The sequence below is a fragment of the Colletotrichum godetiae genome (genome assembly GCF_030913485.1).
Source record: "Colletotrichum godetiae strain CBS 193.32 chromosome Unknown BDP55scaffold_12, whole genome shotgun sequence".
NCBI lineage: Eukaryota > Fungi > Ascomycota > Sordariomycetes > Glomerellales > Glomerellaceae > Colletotrichum > Colletotrichum godetiae.
The window spans coordinates 171,624-189,907 of record NW_026851260.1 but is presented as its reverse complement, the minus strand read 5'-3'; the positions used below and the strand labels follow the sequence as shown (position 1 = coordinate 189,907).

The following is an 18,284-nucleotide window of genomic DNA, read 5'->3' as shown; positions in this document are numbered from 1 at the left end:
CCCCGGGGCTCGTAGTGTTGAAGCAGCCAAGCGGACCCCGATGAGAAGGGACCCCTGTTCCTGAGACAGACCGGACATTTTTCGCTAGCGCGGGAACGGACAAGCGGCGGTGAGAGAAGGCGGCTACCATTTGGAAAGATTGGGGAATAGACGGGAAGGGAGGGGTGGCATATGCGGGATGATGATATTTGACGGAAAAGACGGCTCTATGGGTTTTTAGTACGCGGGAGACGGGCCAGAGCACAACGTCAACACCATCGAGATACTGCGATGCATTTGCTGGTCCCTCCCCTTCCCCCAACAACCGCTATCACGCAATGTCTTCTAGTCTCTTGCTTTTGCAATTTCCTACTTAGATGGGAGGATGGGCACTTTGTTTTTACGATACTCGACTGGTTATGTAGTTTCCGATTCTATGAGTATGAGATATGATGATTGCGCTCTCTTCTCCCCCATTTCCTTATCTTGACTTTGGCTGGGTGCCCTTTTGTGACTGAACACTGTCGCTTTGTAATACCTATTGTGTGTCACGCATAACGGAAGATACCCCGGCAAAAGCGGTCGGGTCCGAAACAGCCCACGCTTCTGCCACTCTTGCCATGTCTCCGGCAGTGCCCAGAGCCAAGAGCTACAGCGATCCCGCGAGTAATCGCCTTGCTCTAATGTGTGAGGGGTTGTGTGACAAGCGCATACCTTGCCTTACCGAGCACGTAGTTTGGGCCTAGCTTCCTCTTTGGTTTCTCTCTGGCACATTGAAAAAGCGAGAGGGAAGTGGGAGGGAAGATGTTCCAGACTGTTCCCCCCCCCTTCATCCCTCATCCTATCATGTCTGCTGATATTCTGGGAGCCAGCTCTGCCAACTTTTCTGGTTTTCTTTTGAACGTTCCGATGTGCCTTTCTGCTTCGGTCTCGGTCAAGTCGGGAGATGCATCATGCGGGCAGAGATGGGAGGTGGTGGGCTGTTGTAGGGGGGGGGGTAACACATGGCCAGACGTTGGCACCGTCCGTCGGCTGATATTCTGCTGTTCAGCCTGTTCTACTTGGAAGAGGAGACTTTGGAAAAGGGGATGGTGAAATTCGATCCGATCAAGTCAGTGCCCGTCAATCAATCAATGTCAAACTGCCGTGGGCATAGGAGACGGCCTGCCTACACTGCACTTTACTACAACTCCATTAGCACGGGTAGCGTGCGTGCTACCTGCTATGCGTCATTGACGGCGTCGAAGTTGTCGTGGAAAAGGGTGGTGGCGGGTGACAGGCGGCTGAGCAATCAAGAGGATATGACATCATTGTACATCCCGCCGCATTTATTTTTTCCTGGATTTCCCTTTCCCTTGTGCCCCTCCTTCCACCTTGACCTAGCCCCCTCCCTTCGCGTCTGCAGTCGCTATTGGCGAGGCATCGTCAGTCAGATGACTGGTCTGACATGTTCTATCCGGAGCCATCCCGATGATGGGCAAGCCCCCCGAATTCACGCGGTCTTTGATTGTGCACTAATTACCATGTCTAGGTGCTTGTTGGTTGGGTTGGGTTGAGTACGAAACTTGTACCTTACACGTCTGGGCAAGGAGTAGGACCTGAAGTCTGAAGAAGGAGGGGAAAAGAGAAAGAGTCTCGACTCTCGCGTGGAATAAGGTTCGCCGGCTCTCCCATCCGGCGGTAGCTTCAGATGACTGGGTACCCGGGATGCCCCATGGCGAGACAAGAGTAATCTGGATAAGATGAGACACGATTTGGTCCGAACTCTGTTTTTTCTGCTGGGTAGGGGCAGCTCAAATTTAATTGAAGTTTCTTGACAATGATAGTTGCTGAAAGCATAGAATTACAACAATAACGACACCGTCTTTTCTGACGGAAGAGGGGATAAATATCTCAAATTTTTCAACTCTATGCCGCAGCATCTCCTCCCTGCTGCTTCCAGGCCTGCGCCATGGCCAACAGATTCGACAGGTTCTGCGTCTGCTTGTCGTCGGCGGGGAAGACGTAGTCGATATACTCCTCGAAGCTGTCGTCCTCCAAGCGCCTTCTGCGCTTCGTCTTGCGCGGCATCAGCTTCTGCACATTCTCAATCTCGTCGTCCCCGCCGTGTATCCTCTCGAATGACAACCACGCGTTGAGCAGCGTAACCGTCTCTTCCTTGAGCTCCTTGTCGCGCATACTCTTGTGCGCGCGCTCAAACACCTTGCGCGCCCTCGTCTTGGCCTCCTTGCTGATCGGTGCTTCCTCTTCTGCTTCCTCCTCCTCCTCCTCCTCGGGTATGTTGAGCTCAAAGTGGGCGTAGCTGATCCAGACCTTGACGTGATCCGTCTTCTCGAGGAGGCGCTCGTAGAGCTCTCTCGTCCGCTCGTACTCTTCCTCCTCTTCCTCAAAGTCGATGTATGCCTTCCAGAGCAACTCGGGCATATCGAGAACCGGCTGGCTCACAGCTAGCTCGAAGATGGCTCGGGTCCGCTCCAAGTCATCGAGACCACGCTCGAGCTCGGCGAACTTGATCCACGTCTGGCAGTTGGAGGCGTTCCACTCAATGTGCTTTTCGTAGAGTGTTCGGCAGCGCAAAAACTCAAAGAGCTTCAGTTCCAGCTCAATGTAACCCCTGAATAGCTTGTCCTTCGGGCACATGCCAATAGCCTGGCCCAGGGTCTTGCGAGCCGCCGTCAGCTCACCCTGCCGAATCTCGAATTGCGCCTTGAGCAGCCAGACCTTGGCAAAGGTGAATTTCTTATGGGGTATCAGCTCCAGGCAAACCTTGTAGATCTGCCTTGCTCGCTCCGTGTCCTTTGCCTGCAGCTCCTCGAAGATGGCGTAGTTGATCCAGAGGTAAATGTACCGTCTCCAGAACCTCTTCTCTTGCGCCGGTGGTACTTGCGATACTGCCCTTTCGTAGATGTCGCGGACTCTGTCGAGATCGCCCGCGGTTTCCTCCAGCCGTGTGTAGTCGAACCATGTATCGTAGTTCTTCGGGTTCTCCTTGACTTGCGCTTCGTAGTAAACACGGCGTTTCGAAAGTACGACATCTTCGACGCCATCTTTGTCTCCAAATTGCTTCTCGAACGTCGTGTAAGCCTTGTGAAGGATCATCGATCTAGAGCGAGGAAGGCGATCCAGCGCATACTTGAAAATTGCCCTCGCTCTTTCGTACTCCTTCAACTTCGCCTCGTACCTCGCATAAGCAATAAAGAGCTTCTCATCCACGAATTCGTCACCCAGCTCTTCAATCGCAGTACCAAAAACATCGCGCACCATGTCGCTAGTGCCAAATTCCTCCTCAAACTTGGCCCACTTGATCCAGTTTCGAGGTTCCGGGTGGACGAGGGTGAAAGCTCTGAAGATATCTCTGGCTCGGTCGAACTCATTGTATCTCTTTTCCAGCTTAATGTATGCGCTCCACGCAGCTTCATCAGGCTGCCATTGCATCCAACGGTCAAATACTTGGCGGGTTCCGGGAACGTTACCCAGCATCTCCTCCATGTACACATATTTGTACCAAAGTTTATCGACACGAGGTAGTCGTGTGACGGCCCTGTCGAGAAGATTTCGCGCATGGTTGATGTTTCGGCATTTCACTGCAACAAAGTTAGCTGTCTGTCTCGTCAAATGGTGTTGGGGATGGATTCCATACTCTCTGACTCGATGTATCTGATCCACAACTTGATCTCGTTGGGGTGCACATCGAGCGCGCGCTCGAAGATTGATCTTGCGCGCGCGAATTCCTTCTGCTCAAGCTCCCAGTCTGCATATCGCATCCAGTTGTTGAGGTTGACTCTGTTGCGTCGCACATAGTCCTCGAATTCTCGTCGTTTTCGGCCCTGGAATTCGTGAAGCTCCTCTAGATCGGCAAACCGCTGGGTAGGTGCTTGAAGGGCGACTTCTTGCCGGTCGACAGCCTCTCGGAGAAGTTGCTCGGCAGAGATCTGAACAGGCGCAGCGGCCTTGTTCTTGACCTTCGGGGGCCCTCGTGATGCCTCCATGATGTCGAGGGGCGGAACGGAGTCAAAGTCGATTGAAGTCAGGAAAACGTGCTAAGTCGCGTGTGATTAGCGTCGCTAGATGTGATGGTATCGAGAATAAATTTTATGGGCATCAAGACGTTGAGTCGCGTCAACTCGTTGTCCAATTGATGATGTCCTGCCTTGATCGCAAACGACGATTCCCAGGCCCAAGGCTGAAGCGTGGTTGGAAAAACGCAGCTCTTATCAGCACCAGCCACTCCGATAACGAGCTTCTGTGGCTTGGACCCACCCGTCGCGGCAAAACTTCCGTAGCCTCGCGAGGCTTCCATAACTTTATACCCTTCTAACCTGCCAAACTTCGTCACGCCGTCTTCCTATCCCAGGCGATTTTACCATTGAAAAGCCACCTCGAGCGACTGGCAAAATGGCGACTCTCGCAGATGAGCTTCTCAACGACTTCGAGGACTCTGGCTCGGAAGCAGAGGAGACTCAGCAAGACAATGATCCCCTAGGACTTGATCATGCGCCCGAAGCGAGCAGCCGCAAAGCATCGGGCGGCATGGATCTGGACGATGACCAGAGCGAACCCGAGGATCAAGATGAAGAGATGGGTGGAACGCCAAAGGGCGCTGTTGATCCCGTCGAAGATGCAGAGGATACAAAGGCAAAGGTCGAAAAGATGCAGCTGGGTGGCGTCAACGATGTTCGCAGCGTCGCCAGTCTTATGTCAACTTTGGAGCCGGTACTAGAGGTATGTGACACACCCGAAAACACGACTGGCTTGATGGAAGCTGTGTTTACATCGTCTCTTGGGAGAACTAGCCCTAACATCGTCACCCGAACGCTACAGAAAATCGCACACTACCAGTCGCAACCGACCCCTACAGAACTGCTCGGCAACATCGAAGACCACCCCGAATACCACCTTCTGACACAATCGAACAGTCTTTCGACTCTCATCGACAGCGAAATCGTTTTGGTGCATAAATATATCCGAGACCACTACTCAACACGATTCCCAGAACTCGAGACGCTCATTACCAACCCGCTGGAGTATGCGAAGGTCGTGGCGATTTTGGGCAATGGACCGCTTGATTCAGAGACCATCAAGAAGCTCCAGCACTCCACGGATAATGTCCTTCAAGCTTCGCTGAAATCTGTCCTCGATGGGCCGTCCCTCATGATCGTAACAGTGGAGGCTACGACAACGAAGGGCAGAGACATGTCGCATGAAGAACTGGAACGTGTATACAGGGCCTGTGAGATGGTCATCTCCCTGGACAAGGCGAAGAAGACCTTGACGGGGTATGTCCAGTCGCGCATGAACCTCTTCGCGCCGAATTTGACTGCTATGATCGGTTCACTTACGGCTGCCCAACTGCTGAACGCCGCCGGTGGCCTTACTGGTCTTTCAAAGACACCCTCGTGTAATATTGCAGCGTGGGGTTCGAAGAAAGGGGCTGGCGCCGCAGGCTTGGCTACGAATATCGGCGTCAGGCAGCAGGGTTTCCTCTACCACTCACCCATCATTCAAGGTATTCCCAATGATCTCAAAAGACAGGCCATGCGCATCGTATCGGCCAAGCTCCTGCTCGCGGCCCGCGTGGACAGGATTCACTCCAGCGCCGACGGCTCGACGGGCGAGGATCTCAAGGAGCAGTGCCTCACAAGACTCGAGAAGCTCACGGAACCGCCTCCGAACAAGGGCCCCAGAGCTCTACCGGTACCAGACGATAAGCCTTCCCGCAAGCGTGGTGGCAGAAGGGCAAGGAAAGCCAAGGAAGCTACGGCCATGACGGAAATGCGCAAGGCACAGAACAGGATGGCTTTTGGAAAGGAAGAGCGCGAAGTTGGCTACGGCACAGGGGAGACCACGGTCGGTATGGGTATGATCGGGCAGGGCAATGACGGCAGAATTCGCAACCTCCAAGTCGATCAACGCACGAGGGCCAAGCTCGGCCAGAAGAACAAGGGCTGGGGCGGCGCAACGCCCATGGGCGGAGCGGCATCTTCGCTCAAGGGTTTTGGACAATCAGCAAACTCCAACATTGACCTACGCGGCAAGGGCCTGAGGACGTCAGGTGTTGGCACGTCACTGGGCGCGGGAGCGGGCACGGCATCCTCGTTGGCCTTTACGCCTGTACAGGGTCTGGAGCTCGTCGACCCCAAGGTCCAGGCTGAACTCAGTCGCAAGCGAAAGGCTGAGGAGGACCGGTGGTTCAAGGGTGGCACATTCACTCAAGCTGCCGGCTCGTCCAATGATGGCTTCAAAAAGCCCGACTTGCCTCCCAGTAAGAGGGTCGATACCGGCGCCGGCAAGATGGGACCTCCACCTCCAAGGAGCGGCTGAGTGAGCCCAGCCTGTCCGGCCTACGTGATTGTAGCAAGGGAATGAGGAGGTTCACGGTATCAAGTAGGGATTTAAGAGTTTGGGAGAGCAAAGTTACGAAGCATATCTCTTGCCCCCAAAAGCTCACCTCGGCAGACGAAAAGGAAAAGGAGGGGGAGGGGTGGTTGTTTCCAGGTTGTTAAACGGGTTCCGCGGCTGAGCAAAGACGAAGTGATCACTCGGCCGGTGGGAAACGGCGTGCGGCGTTTTAGGGATGGTCATCCGTTTTTCGAGTCATCGAATCAGTTGTAGGTAGCATACCATTAAGGCATATAAGGGCGGGATCATGGGAAACGAGACGAAATTTTACCATTACTCAACTTTGGGATGCTGTGCTTTACAAAGGGGAGAGGAGGGGTCAATGATGGTCCAGGTGTATGTTTGTCCGTTGTCCGTTCCTAACGAGCCTACGAATGCCGGCGCATTGCCGTTTCTACGTTTGTCGGCAGTTTTTCATCTCGGCTCCTCTGTGTGTGTGTGTGTGTGTGTGTGCGTTATGAGGAAAAGAAAACTTGAGACGGACTAGAACAAGATGTAGATTGGATATTCGCATGTCATGTATGTAATAGCCCAACGGCCGTGTCGATCAAACGTCTTCTTTTGGTGTCAGTTGTCTCACTCTCTCAGTAATTAAGCCGATGGCCATGCGGTTTTGAATTCAATCTCCCCGTCGTCTCCCCGTGTGCTATATCCCCTTTACCAAAACGCCAACGTTTTGTTCCATTTTCTGTAGTTCTTCTTCTCCTTTTACCTTCCCGTCGCGAAAGAAAAAAAAAAGGATGATTTTGCAAAAACGTCTTTGCGGTTCATGCCAAAATAAAATTCTTAGCTCCTTTGAAACACGTTTGCTTGGGGGGGCCTTACCCGCCCAATCTTCACGACCCTTCGGTTCGAGGGCGAACCAGTCGATCATCGTCCGTGCCTTGAAGGGTAACGTGCTTGGGCAGCGTGGCAGCGTTTGTTGGGCAAGCAACGTAACGCAACGACTTTGGGTTAAAAGAAAAAAAAAGAAAAAAAACCGCTCGTCCCTTCTTTCGAGAAACACGCAGAAGTACGGATATTGGAGGAATAGAAACAAGTAGGTACCAAAAAAACCCAATAAAAAAGAACACGAGGGAAAAAACCGTCGGCAGGTCGAGAGTCTAATTAGACAGGAAGAGGGCCGTGATGGCCTTCTTTTGCCCTTTTGGCTATGCCTCTTGGGGCCTGGGCTCACCCAAGGGAAGAACGTTTCCTCTGTGCACACACATCGTCGTTTTCCCACCACTCGTCAATGTCGGGCTCACCCCCGTCACCGACCTATCAAGAACATGCCGCAGTCTTGCCGCGCGACAGAGAAGAAGATTTTCTATGCTCAAGGTTCAGCTATTGTTAGGTTAGGTTCTGCATTGAGAGCTCGCCCACCATCATTCTTGGCTCCAGCTCCCCGAGTCCCCCCTTTCCCCTCACGCCCCCACCGTTTTTCGCAAAAGCTTCAATTGGAGTAGGGCCGCGAGAGGCTCGAACGGGGGCCACGAGACGACGATTTCCCATGGGACTTGAGAACAGACTGTATGCATCGATAAGGGAACAAGGAAGATTCTTTGGGGCTACCATACACAAGATGAAGCCCGCCCATCATCTGTGCCATGGCCAATACTGACGAGGCAGGGCCACCAGCTCACGTGACCGCGCCGTGCAAAATAGTCGAACGCCCGAACCCGTCGTCGTTGCGAGGCTTTCTAGACTTCGAGTGGACTAGGATTTTCCGGGGTATCCCACTATGAAACGCCGGGGTTCGAGCCTCGAGCCTGCGCTTTTCTCTCTCTGCCCTCTCTTCCCCAACTGTGGCGTGAGTTTGTTGCATGTGTATAGTTTTTCTGTTGTTTTTGCTTTCTCTTCCCAAAGGTTCTATACTGGACCCCGAGGATCCCGGAGTCCATTCCGACGGGCGAACGGTGATCACGCCAGGCACAGATCGACGGTTGGCGATAGAGTTCGAGGCAACGTTGACACCAGCATTGCTTGACGGAAGCTCTGTGGGTTTGTACTCCTACATTCCGGTATATTGTGCATTTCCTCGGCATGCCAATTATTGTCCTGTTTTCGGGTAGTCGACCCTATTCTTCTACCAAGTCCGTAGGTCGTTGTCACTGTTCCGAGCTTATTGGCGCAATGGGTGCAGATCCCAATGGGGGGGTACTGCAAACTTGCAATGGGCTTAGCAATGCGCCTTTCGTGCCTGGAATAATGGGCACATGTTTCGGTTCGCTGTGGCCCCGTTGGCCCAGCAGTGCTCACCGTAGCACCTTACTGTATCCGTACACCATAGACACCGTAGGGGCTGTCGGGAATATCGTCCGCGGCCGAAAGACAAGCGGGGCCGGTAACGCATGCCCGCTGCCACAATGACGTACCGCTTACCATGACACGAGGGTTGCCACAGACGGAGTTAGGTCCCTTGAGAATCTATAGGTTGTTACCTATAGTATGAGTGGGGAGTCAGACTGGAAGCTGCAGGCTGTCCGTAGTGTGCTCCGTACTGCGAACAACAAGTTGCAGCTACCACAACCGATGGGCGCGCCGCCTCACATGGACAGAGTTGTCCCCGCCCCGGTGAGCTTTGCGAGGTCCCTGGACTTTTCTGTATCTGTACCCGTACCCGCATCCTTAGCAAGGGTCTGAGGGGAGGGGAGGGTCAGACCGAAGAAGAGCAGAAGAGGGGGAAAGGGGACCAAAGCCCTCCACCCTCGTATGTTTGGAAGCATCCAACAGACAGGAGGAAAGACAGGCATCCTGTAGGTAATCTCTTGCCGACTGTGGCTTGTCTCATCACCTTTCTCTGGCAACATGGACGTCTTCTCTTGCATCAGCACTTCAGCATGGACCCGAAATCCCATGGTCTGGCAGTTCGCTTTGATGGCACCTCCGAAATTTGACTTTGTGGCTGCAGCTAGACCCCATGTTCAGAGGACGGTCCAGAACTTCAGGGACCAGAGGATCGTCTTGATAAACACAGGGAAGCCCCCAGGAGGAGAACACATGTTTCCCAGAAGACCTCAGGCAACAAGGGATCAAGTGCACGACGAAACAGGCCTGGCAGTACGTACCGAAGATACATATCACCCATGCATATAGGTTACCAGGGTCAGCAATCCAATCCCCCGATAAAGAAAAGATAATTGCACCCCAAATGTCAGACAGCATTCCGTTGGCTGATTGAATGGGATTAACACCTTTCCTAAGGGTCTATTATCGTTGATCTCATATCCTATAGGCCGCTACATAGCTAAGCAAAGACTGCACCGCTTGGAGGCTGCTCCGTATTAACATTGGAGCCCAGGAGTGTATATTTGACAGCTTGGTGGAAGGCCAAAGACTGGGCAACGGGCCAGAACTCCGAGCTCAGCATTTTTGTCGTTAAAGTGGACGGCGCTTGGGTTCGAGCCTCTGAGAGAGAGAGAGAGAGAGAGAGAGAGAGAGAGAGAAAAAAAGGGAATAGAAGAAACCGAAAGACAGGCCACTCGCAAGGGCCCACCTGCCATTGCCCCCCGTCTTCGGGGAAGACGTAGGGATGAAAACTCAATGACGTGTGGGTGATGATGGGTAATATTGGTCCCCAGCCGGACTGCGGGGAGGCACCCTTCTTCCCCGACCAACTGGGCCGGGACGGCGCTGTATTGCCAACTGGTTGGACTGGTGGAAGACGGGTGGAGAAACAAGCGTACACTCGAAACGCAGGCAGAAAACGGGAAGAGACGTGCATTTGCCGAATTGAAGCCGGGCCGGAGCCTGAGGAGAACACACTTTGTTAGAGAACCCGAACAACTGTGTTTTCAGGATAAATCGAAACAGAACGCGGCTTGAAGGTGACAGTCCGCGGAACCTGGACCATCGGCTGCGATCCTGTTGATATTGAAGCAAGATGAAGCATACTCGGCCATTAGAGTGACAGCGGAAAGAAAATCGACACACTCGTTGCGTGGTACAAACGTGGCAATAGTACCTGCAATCAGTCAATACTCAATGCGCGTTACACCGACACGCCGCACAATCGTAATCGTAGGGGTTGCGCGTAAGGAAGCAACGAACCTGTTTCCTTCAGCGCCTATGCTGTGCTTGGGTTGTAATTCGTACGAAGAACAGCATATGCTTAACCCAAATGAAAGTCAACTGTCAGGGTGCAGGCATGAGCGCGCCGGGCAAGCCTGATACGGTTTTCCTGTCAGTCTGTCTACCTCGTTGTCTGTCAGTCGGCAAAGGCGCACACAACAAGGCACGGATAGCTGGTTAGATACATAATTGCATGGAGCTACCTTACCTTAGGTAATGAAGTTCCATGCCGCGGTGGAGAGAGGTGCCGCTTTCACAGTTTGCCGGTGGAGTGGAATAGGATTGTGGACTCGTCTAGGCCTTGCCAAGGGGCACCCGATGTATCCGCCCGGCACTACGGCGTGGTTGAAACCAGGGTAAGGTAGCTGCGCCAGGTGCGTTGGAAGGCTACGGTCTACCATGTCCCTGTGGTATTTCTGGCACGAGTGGAGCTGTCGCAACTGCGCGAAAGAGAGGGAGAGCGAGGGGCGGCAAGAGAGTTTTCGTCTTCGGGGAACAGATGTGCTGTGAAAGACCCATGTATTCGTACCTACGTCACTCTGGCGGTTGAAGGACGACAACAGACCCGCCGAGAGTGATGGGTATGGAGTATGGAGTATGGAGCATGGACCCTCAGAACTGCTCAGTAACCATATTTTGATCTTCAGCATTGGGCGGTGATAATGGCGACGGTACGGAGTACTGGGTCGAGGAGTGAATGAGCCAATGCTTTGCGGTGGGATATATCAGCTGTTTCCTTTTGCTCCTCACGTTCAATCGGGGTCGAAAGAACCGTTGCCCTGTGTACGCCTCGACGCTCCAGCTCTTGAGATGATTGTCAGCAGCAAACAAGCGCACATTGTTGTGTGTAGGTATTCGTAGGATAATCGGGCTGAGAATGTGTATTCGTATGCATTAAAGCTGCAAATGCAGAGACATACGGTGCCGGAGCAGGCACTCCGGAACGTGTGTGCCTGTCAATCGGGATCGGTGATCGGTGATCAGTTGTGATCAGGCGGAATATTCTGCGGCTGGTGCGACGTTATCTTCAGGGTCTGAATGGTGCATTAGTTGGGTTGGGCTCTGTCAAGACTAACAGCGAAGGACCTTGGTTCGGTACCCTAGGGGTCGTGCTCGTCGATCTAGCTGAGGATGGAGGTGGGGAGAGGAGTGCAAGACTCGAGAGTCAACCTACGAGTGTGCACGCACGCCGCACACCGTACGCCGAAGGTAGCGGCCATAGACGTTCTCCAAGGAATTGGACGGGAAAGTAAAACGGGGCGCAGGCTTGCGGGGCTGTCGGGTTGGACTTGCACCCTTAAAACGCAATGTGCGAAGTATCCGTCCAGGCAGAAAGGGTTGCAGACTGCAATATCCGTATCCGTACTAGCGGAGGAGGTACCTCATGATTTTGCTTACATGACACCCAATGGCTTATCTAAGTGCGCAGCAGGAACGCCTTCACAGGACGCGACGGAATCCAGTCCGAACGGTACCTTACCTTGATTACCGTAAAATATCATAATCCGCACCTGGTCCGATTGTAAGACTCAAGAGGAAGGACCTTTGCAGCAAAACTAGAACAACTGTCATAGAACTGAAGCGCACAAAGAGGCAGGAATGGAACCTTCTTCGGCTTTAACAAGACCTCTCACAACAGAACATATACGGATACGTTGGCACGAGACTGGGCAATGGTAAATGGAGGAGAGGGAACGAGGGGACGCTCACGGCCAAATAAGCAGGGCAGCAAGGCGACGGCGCATGATTGACTTGACGGCAAACGGACTGGTGTGAGTTCCGTGTCTGAATTAGTTGAACGGCGCTGTCCGACGGTGCAGCTAGGACCCTGGAGATCGGAAAATACCAGATGCATCATCCATGCCTACCTCAGCCATCGATGAGGGACAAGTCACCACCACATGGGATTGTACAAGTGGCACCCTTGTTCGCTCTCCGGTGATTGCGCCACAGGGACGTGGAGTATTGGAGAAGTGACTGGACATGGGGAAGCGTGGCATACGAAGAAGGATGTGAGGAGAAGAACAAGAAGAAGAAAAGGGTTGACTGAAAACTTACATATCTATGTGTACAAAAACCATATAATAGGTTTACAGAGGGATTGGAACGTCGATACAGATACACGATAGAGTACGGAGTATCCGTACCTACCTTACGAATATTAGGATCAGAGCTAAAATGGGGGAAGGAACCTCAAGGGCAGGAATACTGGGGCACCATTCCGGATGTCGCAAAGCAGGGAAGAGGGGTGATGCAGGATGACACCTACAGTCACCCCCTTCTTTCCCGGTGAGGTGCGGATACCTCTTGCCCACCCTACCTTACCAGGGGTTCGAAAAACCTTTCCAGAGGACCCGAAGACGGGCGGTCGGGAGCAGGGGTTCCATTGATTAACAATGGCAGTTCAGAGTCGAGGGGTCCAGCAAGCAACACAACCCACCACACCAACTAGCAACCCGACATCAATCAGGTGCAAGGAACCTTGGTGGGGCCGCGCCAGCCCGTTTTGAGCACAATAGGGCCCAGACGCTTGTTAAACCCCGATTCACTGCCATTCTCGAGATCTCGAGGTTAACTGGTGAAAGCAATCAGCCGTAGGACCCTTCAAACTCTGTGACGCCACAACAAAGGAGAGGGACAAAAAAAACTTGCTTTGCCCAACCCGCCGACTCGTTCCTTGGAATGGCGAAGCATTAGCGCCGCCGCCTTTTGGGGCCACACGTCCCCGAAACCCCATCGCCTCCCATGGCAATCGCGATCTGTTTGTTATATCGCGATTGCCATGGCATTGCACTTGCAGTTGCAGACTCTGCTGAACCGCTGAGACTGGCCAGTTCATCTGCCCAGGGTCCTCCTGTCCCTCTCGTCCTTCCTCGCCCACGCTCGCCCTGTGTCGTGTGTTCACGCGTAGCCTCGATGCTCTGGAGCTTCCCCTCCGCGACCCCCCAACTTGTCTCTGTAGTTGTCTTGTCTCGTTGTTGTCAATGCCCACAGGACGAGGTAAGCACACAAGTTCGACTGGGAGTACCTTTGTAGCCGTGGTTTGAAGCTGCCTCACCGGTCTTGAGCTAAAAGCAACTCCGGGCGGCACGTATCTGGCAACCGTGCACCTACCCGTCTCGTCTTAGGTAAGCAGTCTTGTTTCCTTCGGTATTGGCCACCAGGTCTGCCCAACCTTACGGGCACCTTAGTTTTGAACGGAAGGTGTGTATGGACCACGTTCGATGAGTTCATGTACCGGTGGTGCCATTCAGGGCAATGCACTAGGTAGGTATGGCTACAGCACGGCAGGTACCTACCTGGCTGTGGGTACCTTGCAACCTGGACCTATCTGTACTGTACGCAGTATGGGAAGCCGCCATTCCCAGTCCCTGGGTCGTGTACCACACCGCTTACGATGGTTTCGCCTGCCGACTGTCCAGACTCCAGCCATACAGATCTCGACCGGAGAAAACTCCGCTGCTATGCTAACCTGCCGAAAACACGGCAGCCAAAGGTTGATTGACGGTCGGGCTTTTGGCATTGTCAACAATCTCGTTCTGACGAACCACCAAATCTAAAGCATCACTCAAAGGCTGGCCGCTCACCTGCTGTATCAGGCTATCGGAATACCTCGTTTAATCCAGCCGATGGCGATTATCGCAGCTATCGTTCCACCCCTCACTTGTTACATTGCGGCAGGGTCACTTACTCGCGGACTTACAGATAATCAAGGGCTTGCAGATAACATGGGCTACTCTGTCTGCAGCGAACCACAATCACGCAGTCGCGAAAACGACCAGACCTGGGCCGGGGCCCACGGGGACAGTGCCTTCACGTCACAGCAAAGAGGAGAAGAGTCGAGAAAACAGTTCACGGAGCACTGTGTCGAGGGTCACTGAAACAAAAATTGACCCTCTGTTGCGTCTTCTGACATCACAAACAATAATCAACAAGCACGGCTAAGCGAGCAGATGGTGGCGATGGAAACGCGGGAGAGTCGAGGAGACTTCGCAACAAAATTCGGAGATGGACGATTGCGAAAGCATGCATTTGTGAAAGAATGCCATGCCACTGGCCTCGGATTCAACAAGTCACGAAAGAAGATCGGCTCCCCTGCCATGCGGAGACAAACCTAGGCATACCAGTAGCTTTGCAAGGTTGAATAGTCTCTGACTTGAGATCTTCATAGGTTATCTGGTGATATGTCTTCTTTCCGCCACTCGGGTGATCATGAAGACCGTCATCTATCCGTACCTCATGTGCTTGGCTATGGGCTTTCCAGACGGCGCAACGCTGCAGGACGGGCGATGGGAGAACCTAAGGGGTGCCTCGAAGCCTCGACGGCATTAAGACGGTGCTGCCAAAAACAACCAGGTGAGCGGGAATCATTCACTACCAAAACGGTAAGGCGCCTCATTTGATCCCTGTCCAGCAGTTAATCCCCAGCGGTCTACCCAAACCTTGCTGGGCAAGCAATTGCAACAACTTGCAGTCGCCTGCTCGTCCGTGGGGATAGAGCTGTACTCCGTACACTACCCGTGAGGAGCGCGAGCCAATCATTGTCGACAAACGGGGATACTTCAGGGTTCCGCTTACCTCCAAAAACTGCATAGCTTGGTTCTCCATCAGAAGCCGACCCCAACCCTCCAGAACGTTTGCCGACTGACTGCAGTCTTCCGGTATTCCTTTTCAAGTTGTCACGAGCCACAGAGAGAGATCTCGATCGTGGACGATTATTGCCCTTCTCGGCTTGGCAAGTGGGCAAGCATACTACGTAAGCAAGCTAGAAGACCCTTCGACACCACATCACAACCCGTTTCCCACTTGATCGGGAGGCTCAGCCGTTCCATTCGCCCTCGCTGATAGGCTGCCCCTGACCCTCCCGCTCTTTCTTTCTTTTCTTTTCCGGCTTCTTTTCCCCATAGCCTGTCCCGATTCTGGCACAACCCCCCCCCCCCCCCCCCCCAAAAAAAAAATCGAAATGTCAGTCCCTGAGGTACCGGAACACTCGAACCACTTTTGTCAACTCTTGAGTCTTTTCGTCTCTTTACACATTGGTAGAGAATTATGAGAGCTTGCTTTGTGCTGCATAAAATTTTCAACATTCGAAGACTGCTTGTCTATCGGGAATGCACCCCCGGAACTCAGTTGAGCTCTTTAACGATACCATCAGTTGAGCCACACATCCGGGGGGTTGGACTCGGACTTATTGCTCACAACATGGGACCAGGCCGCTGGTCTGCGAAACTCCAAGCTCTAACTGACAACTAGCCTATGGCTCGGCGGGCTCGTATGTATATTGGAGATTGCAAAGGGACTTCTGGAAGGACGCTCCGGCAGCGATTTGATGATGGTTCAATTATCCAAAGATGCGGCAGCCGTTACAGCATCCTTGCCCACAGCCCCAGCGCAACAATCCGTCCAGTTTCCCTTTTGAGCACGCCGGCCTTAAGATTTGGATTGGGTTCAGATTCAGCGATTCGTCCGGAGGTGAGGTATTTTGCGCTACGTGCCTCACCCAGATGACCGCCGTTGCTATGCACAACAGTGCCCATGGTAGGTGTTTCTGTCTCGCCGAATTAATCGCATAGACGATGGTCTTTAAAGCATTGATAAAACGGCTTTAGACTTCTATCCACGGTCACGAAGTCGAGTTGCGGAAGGCTCGGGAAGCAACTGAGTTGACTTTGGGACACTTCAAAGCGTTTCTGTCGGTAACAGTATCACGGTCAAACTGTCTCTGTTGAAACGAGACTCGACTTTTCTCTCGCAACCTGGGGACCGGCGTTGCGAAACAAAAATTCGCGTGTCGCGTGGAGTTGACGCCCGGTCGAAGGGCTTCAGCCTAGAGCTGGAAGTACACTTTTGCCCTGTCGCTCTTCTCGTACCTTTGGGGCGGATTGTGCGTCTACAAGTACCGCAATGAGCTTGACATAGCTATGACGACATTGGAAGGAGGAAATTTTCCCTTCCCCAAAGGACGCACCGAGGGGGCCCTGCAGGGCGTACATGGGGCATTGGGGACTGCGTCGGACGGGGGGAGGGGGTGTGTGTCAACCGCACCTTCTTTTTCTGCCCTTGCCCGTACCTCACGCCAGCCAAGTTGGGAAGCATCTCACTTCTGAAGCCGCGCGAAGTCAGGTACCCTCTCACCCCCAGGTAGGTTTTGGAGTATTGCCGTCCCAAGCTGTTGCTCTTCATTTACAGAGGCATGTAGATAACCCGCCATAGCTGGATATCCAACGATAACCAAGCCCGCATGAACGATCATACGGGCAAACCCCCCAAATGAGGCCCCAGAAGAGCAACGCGGACAAGCCTTCTTCTCTGAATCCTTGGGCAGGTCCTTGCGTCCCTAACCAGCCTACCCGCATTGCTGGGTCAAACAGGAGTCTCTCCGTAACACGGATCCGCTGCGAGTGTGCAGTCTACTGTTTGTGGACGACCTCAACCATCGAGGGCCTTGCTTCGGCGCCGCCCCGGGCCCACGCCTTAGGGAGTAAGGGTACGGATACTTAAGCTCTAGTCGGGGCTTGGAAGATGAGGCATCATCTAGCAGCCTCAACGGGCCACTGACGTCACACTCGCGGACCCTCGGTTCGTGCAGGGTCTCAAATTCCTCTCTTTTTTTATTACTCTCCCCCTGGTCCGAGAGATACGGCCGAGTCAGGTGCGTCCACTTTTCGTTCGAGATCGCGATCTTCCTCAAATACCTCTGCGACAAGGCCCCATTTGGTTCTGAGGAATCATGTGCTGTACGGATTCGGGAGCACACAACGACTCATGTTCACGCAGTGGTCAGCTGGAGTGACATGCATGTTGTCGCCGAAAGAGCAAACATTGAATATGGACCCTGAAAATGGTGTGAGAGCATATCTAAAAGTACGCCGAAAAAGGGTATGTCATCTCCAAATCATTGTGAGAAGCTCCACCGGACGGTTAATCGTCTCGACCACCTGGACAACTCACGCTGGTGCCATGGCCATGTGAACAAATATGTCAAGACGGCTCAGTCTGGACAGTGCAGTCTGCAGTCTCGAAGGAAGAGCACAGGCGGGAAGCGAAGCACACGATACCCCGATGGTCGTTCGTCGCGCCGGAACTTCAGCTCCTGAGAGCCTGGTCAAGCTCAGCTCGCAAGTTGATCGATCGTTGTTTAAAAGACGATATAGGGTTTCTTGCCGGCTCAGACAGGTGGAGATGTTGCCAAAAGGAGGAAATGACTGAATGCAAGACCTGGACCCTTGTCACGAAGCGAGGCCCGAAAGCAAGGAAGTTGGCACGGTAGGGCAAATGGCATGCGCAATCCGGATCGAAATCGACAGCACAACGGGCCCAGAACAGGATGGAACGACCAGGGAAAGCCAGCAAGCCAGGCACAAGCGGTCACTCAGCAGGCATATGGCCGGCCCAGGAACCATCTTCTGCTGTCGGTCTGCGTCGCATGTACGGCTAGAGAGGTAGGAGGGGGGAGAGACCGATAGATTGGGATCGGGGCTGGTGTTGAAAAAAAAAAAAAAAAAAAAAAAAAAAAAACTGCTTCAAGTGATTGAATGGATATAAGAATGGGGAATAAGCGACCAGGGGGGTACGGTACGTAGCAAATGAGAGGAGGGGGGCCTCGAGTGCGAAAAATATGTGTAAAGGCGGAAAGTCTGGCTACGCATCACCCACTCAGACCATGTCACTCATTCGTAAATCATCGGTCATGGAAGCAAAAAACTCTTGGTCAACTCAGGAAGCCGAGAAGTGTGAGGTAGTTCGGTTCGGACGTCCATGATGCCAAAATGGCATGTACCCCCAAGAATGCTGTTATCACGATAGCCCCGACAAGGTACTGGAAGTTGAGAGTTTAGATATTAGAATCGTGC

At 53.1% G+C, this 18,284-nt stretch overlaps 3 protein-coding genes across 3 annotated transcripts; 2 read left to right on the top strand and 1 right to left on the bottom strand.

Moving 5' to 3' along the window:
• Positions 1-1,887: 1,887 nt before the first annotated feature.
• On the bottom strand, positions 1,888-3,968 carry BDP55DRAFT_692329 (uncharacterized protein; the record flags this gene model as incomplete). The annotated part of the gene is made up of 2 exons (XM_060577103.1): positions 1,888-3,563; positions 3,620-3,968. The coding sequence occupies 2 exons, from the start codon at positions 3,966-3,968 to the stop codon at positions 1,888-1,890; spliced, it is 2,025 nt and encodes a 674-aa protein (XP_060431873.1).
• Positions 3,969-4,281: 313 nt separating this feature from the next.
• BDP55DRAFT_58940 (Prp31 C terminal domain-containing protein) lies at positions 4,282-6,463 on the top strand. Its single transcript, XM_060570912.1, has 2 exons — positions 4,282-4,701; positions 4,801-6,463. The coding sequence occupies exons 1-2, from the start codon at positions 4,375-4,377 to the stop codon at positions 6,298-6,300; spliced, it is 1,827 nt and encodes a 608-aa protein (XP_060431872.1). The 5' UTR covers positions 4,282-4,374; the 3' UTR covers positions 6,301-6,463.
• Positions 6,464-13,981: 7,518 nt separating this feature from the next.
• Positions 13,982-14,464, top strand: BDP55DRAFT_58885 (uncharacterized protein). Its single transcript, XM_060570904.1, has one exon. The coding sequence runs from the start codon at positions 14,061-14,063 to the stop codon at positions 14,310-14,312; it is 252 nt and encodes an 83-aa protein (XP_060431871.1). The 5' UTR covers positions 13,982-14,060; the 3' UTR covers positions 14,313-14,464.
• Positions 14,465-18,284: the final 3,820 nt, after the last annotated feature.

Bases quoted from the DNA above. Each gene is read 5' to 3' on its own strand.
- BDP55DRAFT_58940 (XM_060570912.1), top strand. From the start codon at position 4,375: ATGGCGACTCTCGCAGATGAGCTTCTCAACGACTTCGAGGACTCTGGC. The intron at 4,702-4,800 runs GTATGTGACACA...CGAACGCTACAG, and splicing joins CTTTGGAGCCGGTACTAGAG to AAAATCGCACACTACCAGTC.
- BDP55DRAFT_58885 (XM_060570904.1), top strand. From the start codon at position 14,061: ATGGCGATTATCGCAGCTATCGTTCCACCCCTCACTTGTTACATTGCG.